This window comes from Cordyceps javanica, chromosome 2, assembly GCF_051103115.1.
Source record: "Cordyceps javanica chromosome 2, complete sequence".
Classification (NCBI taxonomy): Eukaryota; Fungi; Ascomycota; class Sordariomycetes; order Hypocreales; family Cordycipitaceae; genus Cordyceps; species Cordyceps javanica.
Genome location: NC_139296.1, coordinates 2,760,174 through 2,782,764, shown reverse-complemented (window position 1 = coordinate 2,782,764; position 22,591 = coordinate 2,760,174). Strand labels below are relative to the sequence as shown.

At 51.9% G+C, this 22,591-nt stretch overlaps 3 protein-coding genes across 3 annotated transcripts; 2 read left to right on the top strand and 1 right to left on the bottom strand.

Annotated features, from left to right (window-relative positions):
- Window positions 1-8,491: 8,491 nt before the first annotated feature.
- Window positions 8,492-10,249, top strand: V2A60_003332 (nucleotide-diphospho-sugar transferase; the record flags this gene model as incomplete). The annotated part of the gene is made up of 4 exons (XM_083254668.1): window positions 8,492-8,613; window positions 8,664-9,518; window positions 9,600-9,894; window positions 9,962-10,249. The coding sequence occupies 4 exons, from the start codon at window positions 8,492-8,494 to the stop codon at window positions 10,247-10,249; spliced, it is 1,560 nt and encodes a 519-aa protein (XP_083110794.1).
- A 7,295-nt stretch (window positions 10,250-17,544) lies between these two features.
- Window positions 17,545-18,399, bottom strand: V2A60_003331 (uncharacterized protein; the record flags this gene model as incomplete). Its single annotated transcript, XM_083254667.1, has 2 exons — window positions 17,545-17,765; window positions 17,856-18,399. 2 exons carry the CDS (start codon window positions 18,397-18,399, stop codon window positions 17,545-17,547), a joined length of 765 nt encoding a protein of 254 aa, XP_083110793.1.
- A 1,573-nt stretch (window positions 18,400-19,972) lies between these two features.
- V2A60_003330 (glucosaminyl-phosphotidylinositol O-acyltransferase) lies at window positions 19,973-21,789 on the top strand (the record flags this gene model as incomplete). The annotated part of the gene is made up of 2 exons (XM_083254666.1): window positions 19,973-20,074; window positions 20,401-21,789. 2 exons carry the CDS (start codon window positions 19,973-19,975, stop codon window positions 21,787-21,789), a joined length of 1,491 nt encoding a protein of 496 aa, XP_083110792.1.
- Window positions 21,790-22,591: the final 802 nt, after the last annotated feature.

Sequence of the window (22,591 nt, the reverse complement as noted above, 5' to 3'; positions counted from 1 at the left end):
CAAGGGACTTGTCGAGTGTTACTCGCCTCCCCAAATATTCCGATCTACTTCGTATATTCCTTCTCTCCTCTCAATTCTTCACTGTTGAATGCTATTAATAACATGTAGAACAAAACTCCTCCTAACACGAGCTCGCGACGCCGTCAACACGCCCTCGATAGCCCGATACCTCAAAGCGCACTCCCCGCCGTACTCGACGTGGGCTAGTCCAACGTATGCTCGATGCGTAATGGGATAATGACAGCGAAGAAGATTCGAGCCCGAGCACTGGTCGAAGCACGCGTGCTGGACAGTCGGTTCCTAGTGCCGCGGTGAGCGAACAACAAGCGAGCCCGGCTCCCTCCTTCAGTAAGTAGTGATGTCAAGTTGCATGATTGTGGAACAAAGAAGACGGAATCAGCACCAAGGATCCATGAAATTCTGCACAATTCGAATATTCTTTCTCCTACATGGGGCGTCTGCCTCAAATCATCGGCCGTCGAGGAAGCGGAGCGTCGCCACCGCTGCCGTGGCCACTGCTCGAAGCCAGACCCAGAGAGTAGTCCAACACATTTGTTCGCTCGATGGTGAGGACGGGACTGTAGTCCTTACTCAGCTTCAATGATAGATACAACGACAATTCAACATCGTCGTGGTAAATTAGCCGCAAAATACCAGTCTAATGATCGTGCCGGTTGCATTTGGACTGTCCGTCAGTTTCCGCGTCGCACTCTGGACGTTTGGCTTTACTGTGTTGGCAAGTCATGCAGTAGAATACATTCCAGGGCTATGACTGTGTCCGGTCTGCGAAATCACATAGTTGGATAGTCTTGTCGTGGAAAGCCTCTTGGCCAGCCCTATCGGGACTCCAAGGTCTGCTGGTCTCCGCGCTGACAGCTTACACGTATGATCCGGCATCGATGGTTATTGATCTCGAGCACTCAATTATGAGATGCTCAATGCTCCTCGTGTGTCAGCCTCCAGTATTTCTTTGTTTCACTCTTCACCTCGAGCCCCGACTACAAGCCAGCCCGGTAGCCGCTGAAAAGGTGGACAAGAATCACACATCCACACATAACACGTTGGGGACCAGAAACAAGGCTGAAAGCGCTCTTGATCCATTTGCATATAGGTGTGCTTCTCGTGTTCTTCGGGGGTTCAATCTAGATCGAAAGGAAACGGCAAAGCGCTGAGCAGAGAGGCACAAGCGGGCATCGTGGGCTGCCCAAGCCACGCTACGCTTAACGTAATTTTTAAGATCACAAGCTCCGTTTCCCTTGAATGAAAGCGTCTTCCGTCACTCGCATTGATTCTAATCTTTGGTTCCAGGAAAATGATAGGTGTGGTTATGTTGATGATTCGGCGACGAATCTACAACTGACCAAGGCAGATCTTCCATAAGCAGCGTTTCCAACAGGACGAGCGCCTACTCAGCGCTAATTAGAGAATGTTTCTCTCCATTATCTCTCACATGTCAGACACAAAGACACATAAGCCTCTCTAACACCAACATGGGCAACTTGAACTCAAAGGTTTCCAGGCCGGCAAGGTAGCTTGCGTGTCGTGCTATGGAGGTTCTCTCTTTTCTGGTCTACATGTAGCATCGTTTCTGTCGTAATTGTCTGCAGTATTGGAAGAGAATGCATGAGGACAACGTGTATGATAAGTAGCGCACCAACACGAGAATCATCCACGGGCCACGATCAACGCCCGCTGCCAGCACATGTCGAGAACCACAACTATGGATCAAGCCACCGGGCGGAAGATCTCGCCACTGTCGAGAGGCAGCTGCCGGCTTCTCCTCGTGTTTCCATCTTTGTGCCGGGTTTCTTCCTGCAGATGGAGGAGGCTTTGTTCCAGCCTTTGAAGTCTCATCTCGTACTTTGGCGGTGAGGAGGGACCTTCGGTCCCAGGTACTCACATGTTTCTCACCGCACAGAGCCCCCATGCCGGCAAAGTCATGCCATGAGGGACCTGTAACAGGAACGTCGGTAATTATTGACTGTGTGAGTCTACGCAAACTGTCGCTACGATCCGTCCACCTTGTTGTGCCACTGAGGCAATGTATCACCCTATCAACATGACTTGAAACTTGCAACCGCCACGCTTGGGCACCTTTATCTAACTATCTCTCGGTCACAGCATGTATAGATTATCTCCATGGGTAATACTGCGGAGCGTTATCTCGAACGGTTATACCTTTTGCGGTGCTCATTTCCGTTGCTGAAGATCATTCCCAATTAACGGCATGGTGCTCATGGCCGGCTCTCGGCGTTGGATTGCAGCTTCCCTGTAGGAGAAAGGAAGCCAACAGAAGAAGCTGAGCTAACATCGGCAGCGGACTTGATTGGCAGAGATATCAGGGCTCCGGGTTCAGCGCAAGCCTCCGAATGGCGTAGCTCTGCATGCAGGAAACATGCATGCCTTCCTTTGACGATCCACTGGCCGTTTTCCTGGATGGGCTCGCCTGTTCGGGATCCATCTTAAACTTGAATATCCACAAGAAAATTGCAAAGGCGTTCAAAAGTCAGCCCACATCAGCAAAACGGCCGTAAGTCGGACGATCTTTCAAGTTCGTCGATGGGACTTGCCGGCGCCGGGCTGTCGTGATGAAGTTCGTCAACACCTGTTCGCTAACTAGTGTCAGAGTATCAAATCGGGAGGGATCTAGACCCACCGTCCGTGCTGTTGGCAAAACTTGTCCTGCTCCAAATTGATTTCGTCTCCATAGTATGATGGCCAGTGTGTGTCTCTTGTCGTGAAGAGGTTTGGGTCTCACGGGCCTTACACCGTCGACGCGCCTTGACTTTCAGCCACTCTATTCTCATTCACACACCAACCCCTGGTCAATTCATCAAAGGAGGGCTGCTGCTGTGCTCACTGCAGTGCTTTGACATGCCAGAACGCTCAGTTGGCAGAGCAAAAAGCCTCCCATGACAAGCACTAGTGCCGCTAGTGTCAGGGCTACTGCACTGGCCAAACTGGATGTACACTTACATCCACCAGAACCCCGATCATTTCTGCAAAATCTGGAAGATAACGGCAACGCAGCCAAACAGCATTCAGACCAAGTGTGCGACACGCCTAATTTGCGGTTAGGTGATTTGCTAAGCCTGCCCGTCACTGATGCATACCCAGCTTTGTCCCTGCCCGGACAGACGCCAAACAACCGACCAGCGGAGCTGACTTGCATTAGGGACATGTGATGCCGCGAGGTTTCCAAATACATGTGACTTTTTTTTACCATAAGACTGATAGCCCCGACATACACGCTACAGGCTAAGCAGAGCTTGTAGCCGTCTCGGAACAAGGTTAATGTCATATACCCAGCGACAGTGACTTTGTAGAGTAGGAATGAGCGGCACTATGAGCAATATTTTGTGGATATTCTTACCTTGGAGAAACGGCAAGATGGTCCATTGATTGGGCAACAAAAGGCCAGACGGAGCTGATCAATATGCAAAGGGATGCATAGTGGCCACAGCCGGTTCCATGCCCACGAGCCCACGTCCTCCGGGTGAGGAGCAAAGACATGGTCCTACTGTTCAAAAGTTGTGGCGAACTTGACAAGTGCGGCGCATGTTGGAACTCCCAAAGTGTCTTCTAAGAAATGTGGGTGGCAAGCTCCTCAGTAGGTGATGTACATAAGTAGAGGTGAAAGGTGAAAGGCTAGACCCAGCCAGACCCAGAGGAGCCAAAAATCAACAAAGGACAGCCACGGCTATTTTACCAACTTGATCGAGGTGCATCCGGTAGCGCAGGTCACCGTCAACCCCTGCAACCAGGATAAAGATCCCCACCGCGACAGCTTTTCAGCGGTTCAGGGCTGTGGGACAGTTAGGCAATTCGGAGCTGCTCCAAGGCTAATAGTAGTGCCGACTATATGCAACCGAGGCGAGCTATTACCAACGGAGGGCGTTGGTTGGCAGCGATGCTTTCTTCAGTGACGACTAGTGTGTTTCCATATCGTAGTCACCTTGGCTGACCTTTGCTCCAATCTGGCACCAGTGTCTCACACCTTGGGGGTAACACCTACAAGCAAGCCTAATGGAGTGCTCCGTCCTGACAACGATCCATTCTCCAGATGCCCCGACATCAAAGCTCCGGAGTGGGCAGCAGTCTGATGTGGGCGCGTACTCATCAGTCGTCGTGAACTCCACTGCGGAATCTGGTCGGGGTGTAAGTCCATCTTGTTGGCGGGCGTATCATGCTAGCGCCGCTACGGCCCGACCTCAGACTCCAAGGGCAGTTGTCTTGTTTGTATTGGGCTGTTCACAAATGGCCAACCGATAACCCCACTCGCAGTGGAAGGCAGGGGCAACAAGGATGCGACTATGCTTTGTGGTAGTGACTGGTATTGCGCATAATTATGATCATCGTGATTTCGAGATGTTTGTGGTGCGCTGGGTTTTCGACAACTCAGTCAGTCAAGTAAGTACCTCTGCGCTCATTATGCGGCTAGTTTTTGGGTTGCGAAGAATCAACATCGGAAGGTATCCTTTCACATTCAGTGTTTCAACGCCTGGCCGGCAAAGAAAAGGGACTCTGGTGCCTGGCACCTGGGTTGGAAACCATTGCATTCCACAGGCAACGCGCTGGCGCTCCTGGGGGATGCTGCGGAGCTTGCATATGGACAAGGTGAAGACAGCTTCCCTTGGCAACAGGTGACGGGAATTCCAAGAGTTAATGCCCAAAGGTCGTGAATTTTATTATGATCCACAGAGATTTGGTGTAAGCGACGTCGATGCTCTCGTCACATTAGACAGCTGTCGGACGAGACAGGGTTCGCTGCAAGCTGTAGTTGATGTACTCAGTGGCGGGGACGTGTTACTTGGGGTGGAGTGACGCTGCCGAGAGACAGGCGCAGGTGAATTAAGCAACTCGGCAGCTGCAAAGGTACATGGAGCTGCAGATAGCTGCAGAGCATTAGTAGAGGTCGGCTTGTAGGGCCAGAGAAAACTGGAGTGTGTGGCAGCGTATGACGAAGTAGATGCTGGTAGTTGTCGCACTCGGCTCGAGAATTGAGAAAACTGAGTGTCCATCGAGAACGACGCAGTGTAGACATCAAGCGTGGGAGTAGTTGGCAGACAAGCTCAAACACGGCCTAGAGGCTAGACCCTACCTGCTTTTATTAGCACCGTACCAGAGTCAAAGTGTCTTGCGTCGCGTGATGCGGCTTGGGAGGCAACACGGCGCAGTGATAGGATGGTGAGAGTGGTCAAGCAATTCAAGCAGGCGCCGGAACTTGGAAGCTGGGCGCTTGGGCAGGACCATTCGCGAGAGCGAGATGATTGCCAGGATCGAGGCTGTGAGCATCTGAGCCAACCAGGGCGACGTGGGGAGCGGCTGGGGGGTTCCAACTTTGACAAAGGCCGCTCGGCGAGCTGATGCTGCCCACCCCCCCACGACGGGACCAGGGTGCGAAGGAGGCAGGCGTGGCAGGCCAAGAGACGTTGAAGTCGGGCAGCTGGCTGCTCCCGAGTGAGGAGGAGCCGAGCGTTGTAGAGGTGTCTGCGGCCGCAGGCATGGACAAGAGCCAGGAGAGGCAACAAGGGTCGAGAGAAAGAGAATGGATCTGACGGTTGTCAGGTTGGTGGAGCAGGTCGATGGTCAAGGTGAGGCCTGCAGCGTAGGAGAGTTGTTGGGCCCGGAGGCGTCGAAATAGAGAGGCGTAGAAATAGAGACCCAGGTGAGAGGCTGCGGCGAAGAAGGAGAGGAAGCGGGGGGCGAGACTGAGGTGGGAGCGAGAAGGTTTCGGTGGAGTCGGTCGAAGGTAGGTCGTAAGTAGACTGATTATATGGTACATGGAGAGTACCAGCTAGGTAGTTAACTACCTAAGTAGTTGGTAGTTGCAAACAGGAACAGGGCAAGCAAGTGCCCGGAGTGGTGACCAAGTTCCAAAGCGTACATCAAGTAGGTAGTATTTTGGACTTGCTGCAGTGAGGAGGGTCGATGAGGATCGAGGCGAGCAGGAAGGAGGGTAGCTAAAATTGTTCGGGCAGCTCTAGAGTAGGTAGATGGAGGCTGATGAAGAGAGGCTTTGGGAGGCGCTTTTTGGACGCTTCTGGGAGGCCCGCCTTCAAGCCAAGGCGCGCGTGCTACCGACCTACTTAGCAGCCTACCTAAGGTACCAAGTAATTATTAGTACCTACTTACCTAAGGCTCCCAGTAAGTAACTGGGGTGTAGGCAGGTACCTAGGACACGAATTAAAGTGTATAGGTCAATTAAGTAGTGTAATCTGTACTTGGTTAGGAACGGTAAGTAAGAGAGTCGGCCAAGTTTCTTCATTTGTAGGTAGGTTGGGAGGGCAGGTGCCCGGGTTACTTAGTAGTACCTCTAAGGTAGGCACCTATCAGTACACTCACTACCAACCTATCTGTAAAAGAGGTGCCATCCATCAGTGGCTCTGGTACTCTGTACTGACTGGGCGCACCCGATTGCAGCTGGCGCGCCTGCAGATGGAGCCTGGCGCAAGACTTGCCGGTAAATAGCGTTGTTTTTGGTGCCCTTTGCGCCGCAATCTACCCACCCATACCACGCGATACCGCAAGTGCCTTGGACTGCTTTGGTTGGTTCGTTTTTTAGGAGGTAAGTAGGTGATGTTACCCTACGGCCCAGGTATACTTTGTGGAAACACGCACCGTGCTCGTGCTCGCTCGCCGTGGTACGTGCTTGGCAGGTAGGTATCTTAGTACCTAGGTAGGTAGTAGGTAGGTACCTAGGTAGTAGCTCAGGATCATGGTTAGTACCTACCTACTAAAGTAGCAGGTTGCCTCTCCTGCCTACCCAAACGTTGCCTTTGGTACGCAGCAGATGCTCAAGACTGAATTTGCATAGATAAATTAGGCAGTTGATGCGTAGGTAGGTACGCAGGTACGTATTCAATATATCGTATTCTAGTATAGCCATGGGCGTCGATATATCGATGTGCCCAGCCAAACACAACCAGAGCAGTACGAGTTCGTGTACGGATTACAACAGCTACCTCAGATAAAGTTGCTAGGCACTTACCTGTATCTACTAAAGGTGACTAGTCCGAGCAGCTGGTTGGTCGTCTGGCCGTCTTAAGTAGTAGCTGGCTGGGTACAGTCAGGGTACCTGCCATGGGCTCTCTGTCCCTTTGTTGTATTTGAGCGCTGGCAAGGTGACACGCTAGCAGCCCGTCCGTTGGCAGGTGGCAGGTGGCAGGTGCCCCGAGCAGCTGCTGGCCGAGGCCTAATACCGGGTACATATATATAATTACTGAGTATATGGGATAATCTATATGCCAGTAAATTAAATGGAAAACGAGTCGAAAAAGGTCCCAAGAGGGTTGTACAGATTGAAATGAAAATAAAAATAAAAATAAAAACGCCGCATCCAACGTAACGCTCCAACTTTTTTTTTTGTCTTTTCATGCTAGGTAATTAAGTAGGCCATGGTCAACGGTCAACGTGCAAAGCCTACCCCCGAAAAAAAGAATAAAATAAATCATAATAATAATAATACCAATAGCTTGTAAATTAAGCCACCAATGCCGCCCAGATCCATCTCTCTCTCTTTCTCTCTCTCTCTATCCGTTCCACCTCCCCCCTCTGCGATACATCCACTGCTCTCCTCTCTCACTCTCACTCTATCTGTCTCCCTCTCCAGAGCTCCAGACGTGACATTGCACACCTGCACTTGTTTCCATGGACCCCTCCGTTCCCCATCTTCATGCATACTAGGTACAGGACCTTCGGCTTCTCACCCCCAGCCCGGCCCTGCCAACATGGGCCTCTCTGCCCACGCCCTGCCTGCCATGCCAAACCTGCCTCAACAGCAAGCCGCCATCGACCTGCCTTGACCATCGACTACCTACTTATATAACGTTATCCCAGTGCCCTCCAAACGTGATGCTCATCCTCCCACGTCCCCTGTCCTATCTATTCCTCCCTCCTCCCATATCATCCTCTCTCTCGCCACGTTTCAATTGGCCCGGTGTCCTTCGCGTCATGGTTCTGCTTCTTTGAACTGTACTCTAGCCCTGTCGCCGCTTGTTCTCCTGTCCGTCCCTGCCTCCGTCACGGCCGTCTCGCGCTCTCTCGCTCTCTGCCATCGCTCACTTGCTCACTTCCCTAAGCGTCACCTCCTACCTTCGTTTGCCCTCTTTACCACCATCCTCTCGGTCATTTCAAAGAAAAAACTACTCCTGGTTCAGACAGTCTCCCCAGACTTTAATTAAATCGCATTGTTGGGTCTTGAGTTGGTCTAGTCGCTTAATTCGCTACTACTCCTCACATCGTTCTGCCGTTTGCTGTCCGAAAGCGCTGCTCGCCTCGCTTAGCTTTTGCAACCGCAAACAACCTCTGCAAATTTTTCTTGCTCATAGCTATTAAAACCAGAAGCTCTCGGATTTGTTTTCTTGCTATTTGCAAGGCCATTGATGTCGTCCTTTTTTTGTTCTTGCTATCTTTACCCAACGCATGTTGCTTCTGTCATCTCGCGCGCCATTGCTAGCCTCGCTACTCCGACGCAAGGCCCCGCGACACCATGGAGCAAATCAACATTGACCATCTAATCAGGCCATTCTTCACCGTTCCAGCATGGTCATGGTTCTCTACTGACTTTTGGTACTCTCCCACCTTTTGGTGTGTTGTTTTCTGGGTTCTGTGGTAAGTTGACTGCCCTCTCCCGTTGGCTACGCCGACTTACACAACAGTAGGGTCCATCGCTATCTTCGCCTCATTGTTCACTGCGTTAGCCACTGGGCTTACAAGTCAAAGCCCATTGCATCCAAGCCGACCTTCACGAATTACGATGTCACTGTTGTTATCCCAACCATTCATAATGTGTTTGAGGAGCTCCGCCCTTCGCTTCAGAGCATTCTCGCCTGCAAGCCGGCCGAGCTGATCCTGGTGACCACGCACGATAAGCGAGAGGCTCTCGACAGGCTTGTTGCAACTCTCGGTTATCCTGCCATTCGTGTCTTTGACACTCCCATTGCAAACAAGCGTCTGCAGGTTTGCGAGGCCCTACCTCAGGTCAAGACTCCCATTACCATCATGGCCGACGACGACGTCACCTGGCCCTCCACCCTCATGCCCTGGATCCTCGCTCCCTTTGAGGACCCCAAGATGGGTGGTGTCGGGACCAACCAACGGGTTCGGCGCGAGTGGGATGCGCCGCTGTCTGCTCGCATGTGGAACTGGCTCGGAGCTGCGTACATTGAACGCCGCAACTTTGAGATTTCAGCCACGCACAACATGGACGGCGGCACCTCATGCATGTCGGGTCGCACCGGCGCTTACCGGTCGGAAATCCTGCAGAGCCACGACTTCCTGCACGGCTTCAAGAACGAGAAATGGCGAAAGTGGATTCTCAACGCCGACGACGACAACTTTGTTACCCGCTGGCTCGTCAGCCACCAGTGGAAGACGTGGATCCAGTACGAGCGCGAGTGTGAGCTCGAAACCACGTTGGAAAACGGCCCCAAGTTCCTGTACCAGTGCACGCGCTGGGCGCGCAGCAACTGGCGTAGCAACTGGACCAGCCTCGTCCGCGAGAAGCACATCTGGGTGTAAGTTGCCAAACCACACAATGTCGATCCCCGGCCCCAACTACCTGCATGCCGCTAACGTCAACTTCTCCAACTATGCAGCCAGCAGCCATGGTGCACGTATGCCCTGCACATTGCAACCTTTACCTCGCTCGCCTTTGCCGTCGACCCGCTTTTGCTCGCCGCTTGCTGGTGGGCCACGGCTGAGTGGGATCTTGGCAGTCGCCAGTCTGCATTCTGGGCCCAGTTCATCTTCATGTTCGCCTTTACCAAGGTTGTCAAGCTCATGGGTCTGTTTCGCCGCAACCCCGCCGACGTTTGCTACCTTCCTCTATCTATCCTCTTTGGCTACTTTCACGGCCTGATTAAGCTCTATGCCCTCGTCACTCTTAACATGGTATGTGTTTGTCTCCCTCGTCCATCCCAATTGGGGCCCGGTTCCAGTGCTAACAGCCACCTGTCAGACATCGTGGGGTAGCAGAGCCGATGGCGACACCAACGACGAGCAGCGTCTTGCCCCCGCACCACGGCAGTCGGTCGTTCTCAAGACACCCCCAGGATCTGATTCTCTCATCCGATACGTACGTCACAAGGGACGATCTGTACAGTGTCAGGACGAGCAGGATGGCAATTGGGAGAAGCGAGGACGTGCTGCTTACGACTCTAGCACTTCCTATCCCATCCGAGTTCCCAGTACCTTTCGCGATGGGAAAATGGGCTACACCGGCGATACCATGGTGTCGTCGTACTAGCTATCTTTTGATCGAGCCCATGGCAGTTTGACCTGGCACTCGCCATTTGCTCGGCAGTCTTCTCTTATTTTGTGTCTTTTCGGTTCTTTTTTTTTTCTGATTTGCTTTTACGTCTTTCCTCTGACGAATTTGTACCACCAACGACATGCATCACCTCGAGAGGGTACACAGCACTCTCCAAGGAAAAGGGTTTTAAAAAAGCAAGATCAGGTTTGCTTCGGATTTGACAACGAAATTTGGATTCTCTTTTTTCTTGTTTATTTTGCCAGTTGGATGGCCGAAAAGTCCTCTACAGTGTGTCAAGCTTAGACTACAGAGGTGAGGATGTTGAAAAGTTAGTTTTGATTGTGAATGAGGATGGATGTCTATATCTGGGAGATAACGCATGGATTCTATGCTTTGGGGGGGAAGATGTTAATTGGGAGGAATGCCACGGGCCACAAAGAGGCATTGAGCCGGCAGGGGAATACGTGCGTGCTTGTTGTCGGGTTGAGTAGCATGCTTGGCAAAGGCCAGCCATTGTACGAGTAATCAAGACCAGTGTCAGTGGCACCGTCCACAGATGAATTTCTTCACTCAACTATCAGTACGGCTCGTGTTGTTGGCTGTAGCTCTCGTTAGCTCCAATGAGCGATGATCGAAGACTCCGGAGTAAATGAGGTGCAAATGAGATCCATGACGCAGGATGACCTGCAAGCCGTCGCTTCTGATTAGTTAGTGGCTTCTGGCAGGTGTGGGCAAGCCTGCCTGTTCGGCCCCAGTATCAGGATTCTTGCAGGCTACAGTTTGTCATGCAGGTTCATGGAGCAATATGCAAGCCAATAATTTCTCGATGGAGCAGGGGTGTGTGTAGGCTTGCCGGGATGAGGCTTGCAACTCTGGTGCCATGATGGCTTGCAGACAAGCTTTTGTTTTGACGGGCTTGTCTCGCTCGGTTCTGGCTCGCTACGTAGCCCTGTGGTGGTTCTGATGCAGACTTGCTGCGGCCGTTGTCACCTCGACACGCTTAACAAGGCCTTCCCCCCCCGGACTGCGAGAAGCAGAAGGAGCTTTGCATCTACCAGTACCCATCCATTGTTGCCGGTGGACATGGATGGGCCAGAATACTACCCTACGGAAAGCCATTGCGCGTTGCCGGCATCAGGGCCCCCCAGCTGGGATGATGTAAACGAGAAAGGGAAAAGAAGAGAAGAAGATGGTCAGAGTCATGAGTAAACGACGGTCAACGGACCTTGTCCATTGAGAGAGAGAGAGAGAGAGGCAGAAACTTGGGTGCGAGGAATACGTAGAGCAAAAGAACCCTGTCCTTGGGTGGCGCGGAGACGATTTCCAAATTCGGTGCGTCAAGGAGAGAGAAGAAGGCGAGTCTGGAGCTCTTGTTGTGTTCTTTGTAAAGGCATGGGGTAAGTAGAGATGGCGGTCATCTGTAAGTACTCTGTGCGCGAGACGAGACGAGTTTCCAGGCGCAGCCGGGATCTCGTTTGTATTCCCATGCCAAGAAACCGTTAGTATTGCCCAACAAAGAACAACATCAGCAGCATCAACAACAACAACATCGAGTGGGCTTTTACTTTTTTTGATTGCATCTTTGGCTCTGCAATGTCGCTGACCCTTCTTTTTCATGCCCTGCCCCCCCCCCCCCCCCCTTCTCCCCATCGTAATACCGGGGGGGGGGGGAGGGAGGCTGTCATTGAGATGGGCACATGGCATGAAGAACGTGAAAGGCTAAAAATCCTACTAATGGTAATAATGAGAATGATTAAATTTCACATACATCCATGTAGCATGGGCGAACCCATGCCAATCGCCTTCCTAAATTGGCTGCAGCAACCTTGATCGCCCTCGTCGGCTAACCACAAATCGAAGCCCCAAAAGTCATCAATAATTGCCAGGCAGCCAGGCAAGGTTCCCCCCCTTGTACGTGGTGGAGCTTTCTCCTGCGTGAACAAGGCGGCAGAGGAAGGTGTTTTTTTTTTTTTTTAAGAAAAACTTCTCTGTTGGGGGGGTTTACCATGATTTATTTTTGGCCTCTCACCTGAGTCCATGTACCCAGTACGAATTGATGAATTGGATCACCATGAATTGTACTCGTCTCTTTTCCGTGATGCGTAATTGCGGAGTATGCGGAGTGCGTAATGCGCAATGCGTAATAAATAAAGCGCCAGGTGTGGTGGGAATTGTGCTAGTCAAGTTATCTAGTTATAATCTCTACTGTTGGCAATTGGTTATCGTCCTGGCTCCCCTCTTTCGCTGATACGACGCACATATTGTTTTTTTTTTCGGGTGACTTGGTCGGCGAGGATCTCTCTCTCCCTCTCTCTCTCTCTCTCTCTCTCTCTCTAAAGCGTCGCCGATCTACTCCGTACAGAGTAAAAGATTAAGAGGACAATCTTGGTTGGGGCCACATGATGTGTTTTTTAGTTTGTCATGTTTGCTGCGCCTTGTAAGTAGCCCCGGTCCGTAACTATACACAACGGCCCCATTATACGAAAATGGGAGTCGGAGGGGTCCAGCATCAGTTTGTTCCTGCGAGCTCAGTATTGTTGAGGGTCAGCGTTTTGACCGAGAAAGCCAATATCGGTGCCATATGGCTTGCAGCCTGCAAGGAACAGGCGCCGCGGACACGATGGGGGCACCTACTGACAGGTAGGGGAAGAAGGGGAGGGGGGTCTCGCTACCCTTCCTCCAAAAAAGACAGCCAAGCAACGTGCTCTCGAATTCGGAATCACACGCAAAAAGAGCTCGAGGTGGGTTATCGTTCTTCTTCGCGGGTCGTGTTTCCACAGCGAGCTATTTCGCTACTCGCTCTCCAATGAGAAACGCCCCGGTCCAGCCGCTCCCCCCCTCTGTGGTCCCCCCTCCCACATCGCGGCGCATCTGAAGAAATGTCGTGATTCCCCTCCCCTAGTCACCAAGTGCAGAAGTACTACTTAATAGTAGTACTGGGGAGTAAAGTTCCTCTCCTATCCACCTATCCACCCCGGAATAGAGGATTGCCGGGGGGGGAGGCCAGCTGGCCATCGCCCTCAGAGACGGGGTTTGGCCGACAAACCCACCATGGCACAGTCAACTCGCTCTGTTCCCGAGGACACCTATCAGTACCGCAAGGAAAATCCCCCGACGGCGCATGCTGGCTGGGGGCTGGACCAAAGTCGGGCCCGAGCTGCATTCGCTGAGTCTCTCCCTCTCTCCCCTCCCCCCCCTTCTGGGGCGCGCGTATCTTGCCCAATTAGCGTATACGATGCGCGAATGCAAACTCCAACTATTCGCTCTTGGAGACAGTGCCAACGAGCACGACAAAGTCTTCAACTTGATCGTGTATAAACATGCGCATCACCAAATTTGCTCTACGCTAGATGAGCAAGCAAACTACATTACCGAAAGTTGTCATCTCCACATGGGAAGCGGTAGTTCCCGCGGCGCGGTCCGCAACCAGAAAGAAAACCCCATCCGTGCCCTCCCTCTCGTCCTGTGTCTGATCAGTGAGCCCCGATAGAGGGTTGAGCAAAACCGAAAAAAAAAAAACGGATTACCGCGGCTCAGAAACGCACTTCTCTGGCGCAACAGGGGCATTGTCGTCGGCCAAGCCAAGCAAATGAATTTTTTTCTTCTAATTTCGTCTTTGCTTTTTCCTCGGCAATGCTGCATTATGCGTTGGCCCATATGCAAATCAGCTTCTTCGGCAAGACCAGAAGAAGGCGAGAAAAAAAAGCAAATAACCAGGGTCTTCAATAGACGCCACAGGGCCACGTTGCGGTTCGTTGGAAAGAAGCAAAGAAAAAGCAAAAAAAAGAAACGAGCCGGGATCAGGGGTTAGAAAGGACACTAGTGCCAATGTCATTTTCTTTCTTTTTTTTTATTCTTCTCCTCTGCTTTTTTTTTCTTGGTGAAAGAGGGGAGCCTCCGGACCGAAATTCCCGTCATTGTTCTGCAACCTTGAAGATGATGTGCTTGCTATGCATGTATGTAATCTACAAGGAAGCAGCAAGACAAAAAAAAACACGACGGGCGACTGTTTTGAACCGGGCAGTGCTCATCTGTCCTCTGGTCTGGTTTGGCCGAGTGGCCAGCCACAATGCGCCGAGGAACTCGTCGTAAAGCCCCAAGTTGTTTTTCTTTGATAGAGACGGCGGCGCCGGCTACGGAGGTTGGAAACGCCACTCGGCGACCGCAGAGCGTGTGACATGTCCGAATTTCACAACCACATCCGTGACATGGATTATCTGTTTTTTCCTTTCTTTCTCGCTGGTTTTCTTCCTTCTCTTTCTCTCTGCTTTCGTTTTTTTCTTTCTTTTTTTAGAAACTGGCTGCACGGCCCCAGTCATGCAAGCTTCGCAGATTCATCAAAGACTTACGGCCGTTGCAAAGGGGCTACCGTCTTTTCCCGTCCAAGCGCTTCTGATTCTCCGCAACAAAAGACGTCTTCAGCCTTTTCACCCCTTCCCCCCTGGGGTGGAGAAGAGGAGGGCGGAACAGGGTAAGTAGGTAGGGATGGAGAAAGAGAGGGTAAACTCGTGGAGCCCAGTGCATGTTTTGCATATTCTCAAATCGTGATGGAGCAAGGGTCGACCGACAAAAAAAAGCAAAGAAACCAAACCAAACCAGTGGGGGGAGGAGGGTGGCTTTTCTTCTCATGTATCATCAGTAGAGACCCGGTAAAACAACAACCACAACAACGCCTCCCGAGGGTATGAGGGGGGGGCACAAAAGAAACATGTCATTCTCGGTCCAAGTGCTGCAGGTAGATAAGGATCATGAGAATAGCTGAGGCCAAAAAAAAAAACGGGAAAGAAACTGGAGCAAAACTCCCAAAGACATCCACGTTAGAGCGGCACGCGCTCTCTGGCTTTTTTTTCTTTCGACTACCGAGTTACTGAGTAGTCGGTCAGTCGACGAGACAACTTTTAGCACTTGCTCATTCTCCCCAGCCTCTGGTGGTCTTCTCTTGGCCTTTGTTCTCCTTGTTTTCTGCAACAATGAGACGACGGGGAGCGAGACACAGAGAGGGAGCATTCGAAAAAGAAGGACGGAAAGATTGACTATGTACTTAGTAGAGGGCCTAGATGGAGTCTTGGTGCAGATGGAGCAACGCCGCCACACACCCATCATGATCCCCCCTCTGTCTGTCGAAGGGAGGGGGTGTGGTGTGAAGGAAGCCCCATGTTACGCCTCCGGTGACAGGGAACAAGGTTCTTCAAGGAAGACGCGGCGTGGTACTTGTGAGGTACTTACTTTGTTCCATCTTGCCCGTCACTTGGATTATTAGTATTATTTTATCATCACAACTCTCTCTCTCTCTTTCCGGCGGCGCGCAGTAAGTACTTGACTAACTCCATGCTTGCATACAGGTGTGGCGTGCGGGTGCTCGTAGGGTGTGGTCAAGACAAAGGAACAAAGAAAGACTGTCCTGTTTTTTTTTTTTTAGAACAACGAAACATGGCTGCCTCTTTGCACTTTCTCTCGCTCATTCTTTCTCTCTCTCTCCATCCGTCTCCTTGTCCTCCTTGTCCTCATTCCCTCTCGCTCTTGTCTACCTGAAGCGAATGGCGCAGTTGCCAATGCCGCGCGCACTCTTTCCATCCCGCAGCAGCCACATGCGCGGCGCCGCCGCCGGTGGCTGTGAAGTCCCCACGGTCACACTGGACTTACATGAGCTAGTTAGCCCACTGGGGGGGTTCCTTTGATCTATTCTTTTCTTGTTTCTTTTTTTCTGTTGCTTTTAATGTCTAGCTCTTTGTTCTCGATGACGACCGTCGACGACGCCAAAACATGTTCCCGGGTACCAACGAAGGAAAAGCCGTAACAATGGAAGCCAAGGTGCTGCGACGAAGCCCATATGACCCGGGATCACAATAAAAGAAAGAGAACCACCTTGCCCCCGACGGCCTTCGGGTCTTGCATCCGCCCACTCACTCCCCCCCCCCCCTTCCCTCCCTCCCCGGGAAGCCCTTGATCGTGCTGCGCCGGAGAAGTCTCCGGAGAAGGAAGGGGTGGGGGGAAAAGGGTTCTTTTGGTCTTTTTTATTTATTTATTTTTAATTCTTTTCACTTCGGAGTTTATTCCACAGGGCGGGTTACGTTTGTGCTGACAGATGCAACGCGGGGCCAGGCTAGCTCTAGCATCGTGAGATTTCGCTACTGCACGCCTTACTCCTGCGACTTCCCCGACAAGACTGAGCAGATGGAGCCGCCAGGATGCAGCTGGTGTATTATTCCTTTTGTTTTTTCTCTGGGGACTAGTCTGCATGAGATGATACGCCCAGTGTCGTAATGTTGCATAGACGAAAACCGAGAGAGAATTGAAAGAAAATTGAAAGAAAGAAAAAGATAGGGGTGATGAGACACAATGTTCGTCAATACGAGCTGTTCTTGCTTTGATATGCAGGGCGCTTTGGCGACAGTTTTGGTAGTGGACGCGCACCACACCCTCTTGCTGCGCCAGCTATATCGGAAACGACTCGTCTATGGACGTTGCCTTTGTTGCCATGTGTTAATTTCCTTTGCCTTTTCCTTTTCTTTTTTTTTTTTTTTTTTTTTTTTTGCTTCTTTCAACGGCTTTTTGGCTTGCATGCGAGATGCCGCGAGGCGAAGTGTGGATTGCATGTAGCTCTCCATGATTGTGTGTGTGTAAGTGTGTGTGTGTGGGAACAAAAGAGAAATCAGCCTGCAGAAGACTGTGGCGTCATACGCACTCATCCCTCGAAAATTACTATCAACACTTTTCTTTTTCTTTTTCTTTTCAAAAAATAAAATGCCAAGATGGGCAGGCTGATCGAGGCTGCATCGCTCCAACTACCTACAGAGACCGGAGGAGGGCCAATGACCAACATGAGCTATCACATGCAGTGACGCACCACAGCAATGAAGACAGCCACTTGCACGCACATACACACAGGGTACGAAACGAGGAAATAAGGAAAAGCAAAGGAGAAAACAAAAAAAAAAAGTGTTGTGATAATTCTAGCGCTCAAGATATATTGACTCGTTGTACTCGTAAGCTTCCAGCACAAAAGAGAAGGGAAAAGAAGAAGAAAAAGTGAAAGAAGGAACAAAGACGCTGTCCCCCGCTTCATTTACCGGTTGTCATATATTCATTCACACAAATATCAAAGTGGTGACGCACCACACCAGAAATCCTTTGTCGTTATTCTTTGTCCTGCGTTCATTCAATGAAAAGCCCAATGGCTGAAGATTCGTTGTTGTTGTCGTTATGTTTTTTTTCTTTTCCTTTCTTTTCCTTTCTTTTCCTTTCTTTTCCTTTCTTTTTTTTCTTTTTTCCTTCAATCTTTCATTCTTTCATTCTTCGCATAGCCGGCCGCCAAAATGTTTGACATTCTCTCGAACTTGGTCAGTCACGAGCGTCGCTTCGCCAGTGTACACCCACGCGACCGTTTCCGCCCATGCTGTCGGATGTGGCATCGGCAGCTCGATCCTCTCAAACGTACCACCGTAGTAATGTTGGCCCTGCATGATGATGGAGGCCAATATGGGGAGATAATGTCTTGCATATTGAAGGTCTATGTGAAAGTGGTGTTAGTATATGTGCTTCTCCTACGCACATGTGGATATACACAAAGCTGATGTTGGCGTGAGTCTTGTATACGTACGCATTGGGATAACAGGCTGCTTGGATGTTGTGGGTGCCGGAGTCTCGTTTGTGTCTGCAATGGCAGAGAGCAGCTTCTTGGGGTCAAAGTCGGGCGTTGAGGGTGACCGAGCGGGTTCGGGGATTGTCGCATGCACCTGGTCTAGGTCGAACTTGCGGCGTAGGCCGACCGAGTTCTTGCGCTGGGAGTGAATGACGGCTTGAGCGATGATGCTGTCGTGGTCTGACGAGGACGGCGTCGCAGGGAGTGGAAGCGCTTCAATGTCGACGTGAGGCATGTTTCTGTTACCCAAGTTCTCAGGGCCCTTCTTCCACAGGGCCTCGCCATGCCGTTGGAAACTCAACTGTCTCGACTCTTCTGCTGCCGACAGGGTTTCGTTTCTGGGCGCATTCCTTGCTTCGTGTTCGACGTGGCTCCTGATCTTCTCCGTGTTGATTATCGATAGAGACTTGTTGCTGGCCCGAGATTTGCCCGCGCGGCTGTTCCGTCTCCCGGGTAGGCTGGATCGCCGGGGCGGCTTCAGCTTCTGCGTGGCAGTGTCCATGTCGTCGTCACTCGAATGATCTGGGGAGCGAGGCGGGTATCTGTACCGATGGGATTGCTTGTCTGGGTTCAAGCGCTGCGACCTTCTTTGGGCGAGCATATCTTGAAATAGGTGGACGTCGAGGAAGCAAGACTGTCCCGTTGCAGTTTGGGGTTTGCGTGTAAGTGGGAAGCAGTCGCAGTATTGAACCAAGAGGATGGATAGAGATCGAAAATGATCCGCAATGCTTGACTAGAAAAACGAACAGCAGACCAAACCAAAGCGAATAAAAAACAGGCTCTGGCACACATTCTTATATAACATGGGATGGTAATCACGAGTTCTTTTCTGAAAAACATGTTTTAGACCTCGCATGCCGAAACGGGCCAGGTAGCCGGCAACGGGTCACAGCCTCCCCAGCTAGGCAGACGAAAGGGCAATGTGATGAGACTTTACGGATACAGCCACCACATGTAGTCTTTGGGTCACAATTCCCTGACATGGAAAGATCAAGGATAGAACAAAGAAAGCAGCCGGTTGTGACGAAGGTGGCCACTGTGACGATGGGGTTTGCTTTGCCCAACCGGTGTCCTGTGCGTCCGGTGTGGCGTAAGTTGAGTGAGCCAAACGGCAGACAAAGAACAAGGGGGCGGCGACGACGGCGACGACGAGTCAAAGGAGGGGTCCAAAAGGGCCGTTTTCTTTTTTTTTCCCCTTGACATGGTAAAGAAAAAAAATAAGACAAAAAATAGACAAAAAAGAAAACCAAGGCTGCGTGGTATCATGTCTTCTACATGAAGCATTCTTTTTTTGTTCTTTTTTGTGCTTCAGGTTGAAAACGGGTGGCGAAGCTGAAAGAAGCATGTAAGCCCCCTCCCCTCCCCTCTCCCTTCCTCCCCTTCTTCCTCCCGAATGGCAAAGTTGTCACGCCCGGCGGCGGCGCAGCTTCACTAATAGGCATGGAGTGAGTTGGTCAGGGTGGGTGTGATGATGCAGGACGCTGACGGCGCCCGCCCGCGCTCGAGGGGACAAATGCATCGGTCCGGGGTTTGTTGTAGTCAATCATGGCCGGACCTCTCTCTCCCTCTGTGTGCATTCATTCCGGAACGGCAAATGGCATCCGCGGCTGCGTGGTGACGCTGGGAGCCGCGATATAAAACTGGGCAATCGGACGGGATCATGACCAACGAGCAAATCCGTCAGGCCCACTTTGTGTTTTTTAGCGAAGCAGCTGGCAGGCCAGTTAACAGGTACCTGGCCAAAGTGCCAGCTGTGCAGTCTTTTGGTTGTACCATTCCGTCCATCCGTCCATGACCCTGACCAGCCTCTCCCTCCCCATATAATTTTCTGGAGGCTCTCGCGGCTTTTCTATTCAACTCACTTATTACCTACGTGTCTGGATCCAAGAAGCTGCCACGTCATTGTGTCTCTGTCTTTTTTTATATTTCTCGTCTTCTCTTTGCTTTGCCATTGTGACACGACCTGGTGTTCAGCCCCCCCCCCTTTTTCTTCACTTCTGGCTCTGTCGTTTGTTTTGTTCCCATTCTTACCTTGATCTTGGCAGCGTACAAAGACCTGCCTTGCACCCTTAATAATGTCTAATCCTACTTCCTACAAACAGCGAAAAGAAGACTTTGTGTCAAATCTATCCGGTGGACCCGTCTCCGAGATCAACAATGTCACGGCCGTTGCACTGGTACGTGCTTCTTCTCTCTCTCTGTCACTATCTGTCACTATCTGTCGCTCTCTGTCTCTCTCTGTCTCTCTCCCTCTGTATCTCCGTCTCCCCGTCTCTCTCCCTCCCCTCTCTCTCTTCAAAACTGCCATTTTCCACGTGCTTGGCTCCCGAGACGCGTTCCATCACCAAACACTGCTTGCCCGCACGGGACAGCGCAAACCGGTAGAGACATCAGCTGGGGACGGGAGTCTCGGGAAGGGCCGCCAAGAAATATGCGCGAGAGCCGCGAACCCGGGAAGGGACATGTGGATGCAATTCAGTACTGACAGAACAAACCGTCACAGGTTGCCGTGCTACTGTGGTCTGCGCTGCAGGCCCGCCACTCCTTCTTCCAGCCCGTCAGCGCTCTCGGCCACCTCGTCGACTACGGCCTCAACGTTTGCGCCGTCCTGCTCGCGACCACGCTCTACTCCAGCTCGCCCCTCCTGCTCTGCATCTTCCTCGCGACGCCCGTGGCCCTCGTCTACATGCTGCCGCCCTCGGCGCCCAGCAGGAAGAAACTCGCCCTGCCCCCCGCGCCGACCACCACCGATGCGACCGACGCGACCAGACTCGACCCCGTGCCCGTCAAGCCCTTCCTGACGACGTACCGCGGCTCCATGCAAATCATCACCTACGTCGCAATCCTCGCCGTCGATTTTCGCCTGTTCCCCCGTCGCTTCGCCAAGGTCGAGACTTGGGGCACGTCGCTCATGGACCTCGGTGTCGGCTCCTACGTCTTCACCGCCGGCGTCATGGCCGCGCGCCCGGTGCTCAAGGAGAAGGCGAGCGGCCGCTTCCTGTCGCCGTTCACTCGGCTGCTCAGGTCGCTCCGTCACTCGGTTCCCTTGTTGATCCTCGGCTTCGTTCGCTTCCTGAGCGTCAAGGGGCTCGAGTACGCCGAGCACACGAGCGAATATGGTGTACATTGGAACTTTTTCTTTACCCTGGGCTTCCTGCCGCCCTTTGTGGCTCTGTTCCAGGAGATATTGCGCTTCATTCCGTCGTACGCGGCGCTGTCCATGATCGTCTCCGGCCTGTATGAGCTTGCTCTCAACAAGACGGAGCTCGAAGCATACATCCTGACAGCGCCCCGCGTCGACCTGCTCTCGATGAACCGTGAGGGCATCTTTAGCTTTCTCGGATATCTGGCCATCTTTCTCGCCGGTCAGAACCTGGGTTTGTTCGTGCTCCCACGCAAAGTGAACCCGCGAGGTGATGCTCGCGCCGGCGTGCAGCGCAACACATTGCTAATGACAATGGCCGTGTGGGCCGGCGTTTGGGTTCTGCTGTACAATTTGTCCACGAGCTTTTCGTATGGGCTAGGTTTGACTGTATCGAGGCGGCTGGCCAACTTGCCATACGTGCTTTGGGTCGCGGCCTTCAACTCGGTGTTTGTGCTCGGCTACTGCTTTCTGGACACAATATTCTTTCCTGCGTTTTACAATGCGACTGACAGGAAGTCAGAGCGGGCAGCCTACGAGTTTGCCACTAGCAAGCTTATGCGGGCTTTCAACCGCAACGGCCTCGGTCTGTTCCTTGTCGCGAACCTCTTGACGGGACTGGTGAACATGACGGTCCCTACCCTGGACGTGTCCCCGGTGGTAACAATGGCCATTATGCTGGCCTACACCGGCGCACTGAGCATACTGGCAGTTGTGCTGGACGACTGCAATATCTCCATTAAGCTATAGAGATACGACTGGTATAATGACGAGCTGTAGATAATGCACAAACAAGCCGACAATGCAAATACGAGATTTTGGCTACTGTAAACGTGTATCATTGCGTCATAATCCTCAGAAACGCCGGTCGCTATGACGTGTGGTATGACTCCAAGTATAGGTTAGGTCCAAGTGATATTGGCGGCTACCCTGACGTCTACCTGGTAAGGGCATACCGGACGTAAACACGATGGCTCTGCCAATATTAGAGGTCATTTTGCGGACCGTTGATGGGGGGGGTATGCTTGTGCAAGTTTTCGGTCTGTCCTTCGTTGCGCAACAAGGCCGAGGCCAAGATTGCAGACGAAACGCAACGAAGTAAGTACAATACGCGTCGCGCGTGAAGGGACGTCTGTGGATCGTGACGTGGACGTAGAATATTTACTCTTTGTTTTTTTTTCTACAGCGCCTCCCGTCGGCTTTTCTTTTTTTCTTCTTCTGGGAGGGGTGTCCTCCCCTTTGCGCTGAGGCCAATTGCCGTCTTTGTGTCGAGGGAGAGAGAGAGGCGGGGGGGAACGAGAGCGGTGGCGATGCCTACCTACCACATTCGCTCTTGTGCCCAGAACGCCAGCAGAGGAAAAGAAACAGGGCGAATGCAGGGCGAGGCAAGGCAAGCAAGCAAGCAAATGCCATGTCGAATCCGAAAACAGGAAAAAAGACATTGATTGCTTTTTTTTTCTTTCTTTCTTTCTTATCCTCGGTGGTTCTTCCGTGTCTCTGCGACGTTTGTTTTCTTTTTTCCAGATTTGGAATCGGCCCTGGGGAGCTTTGA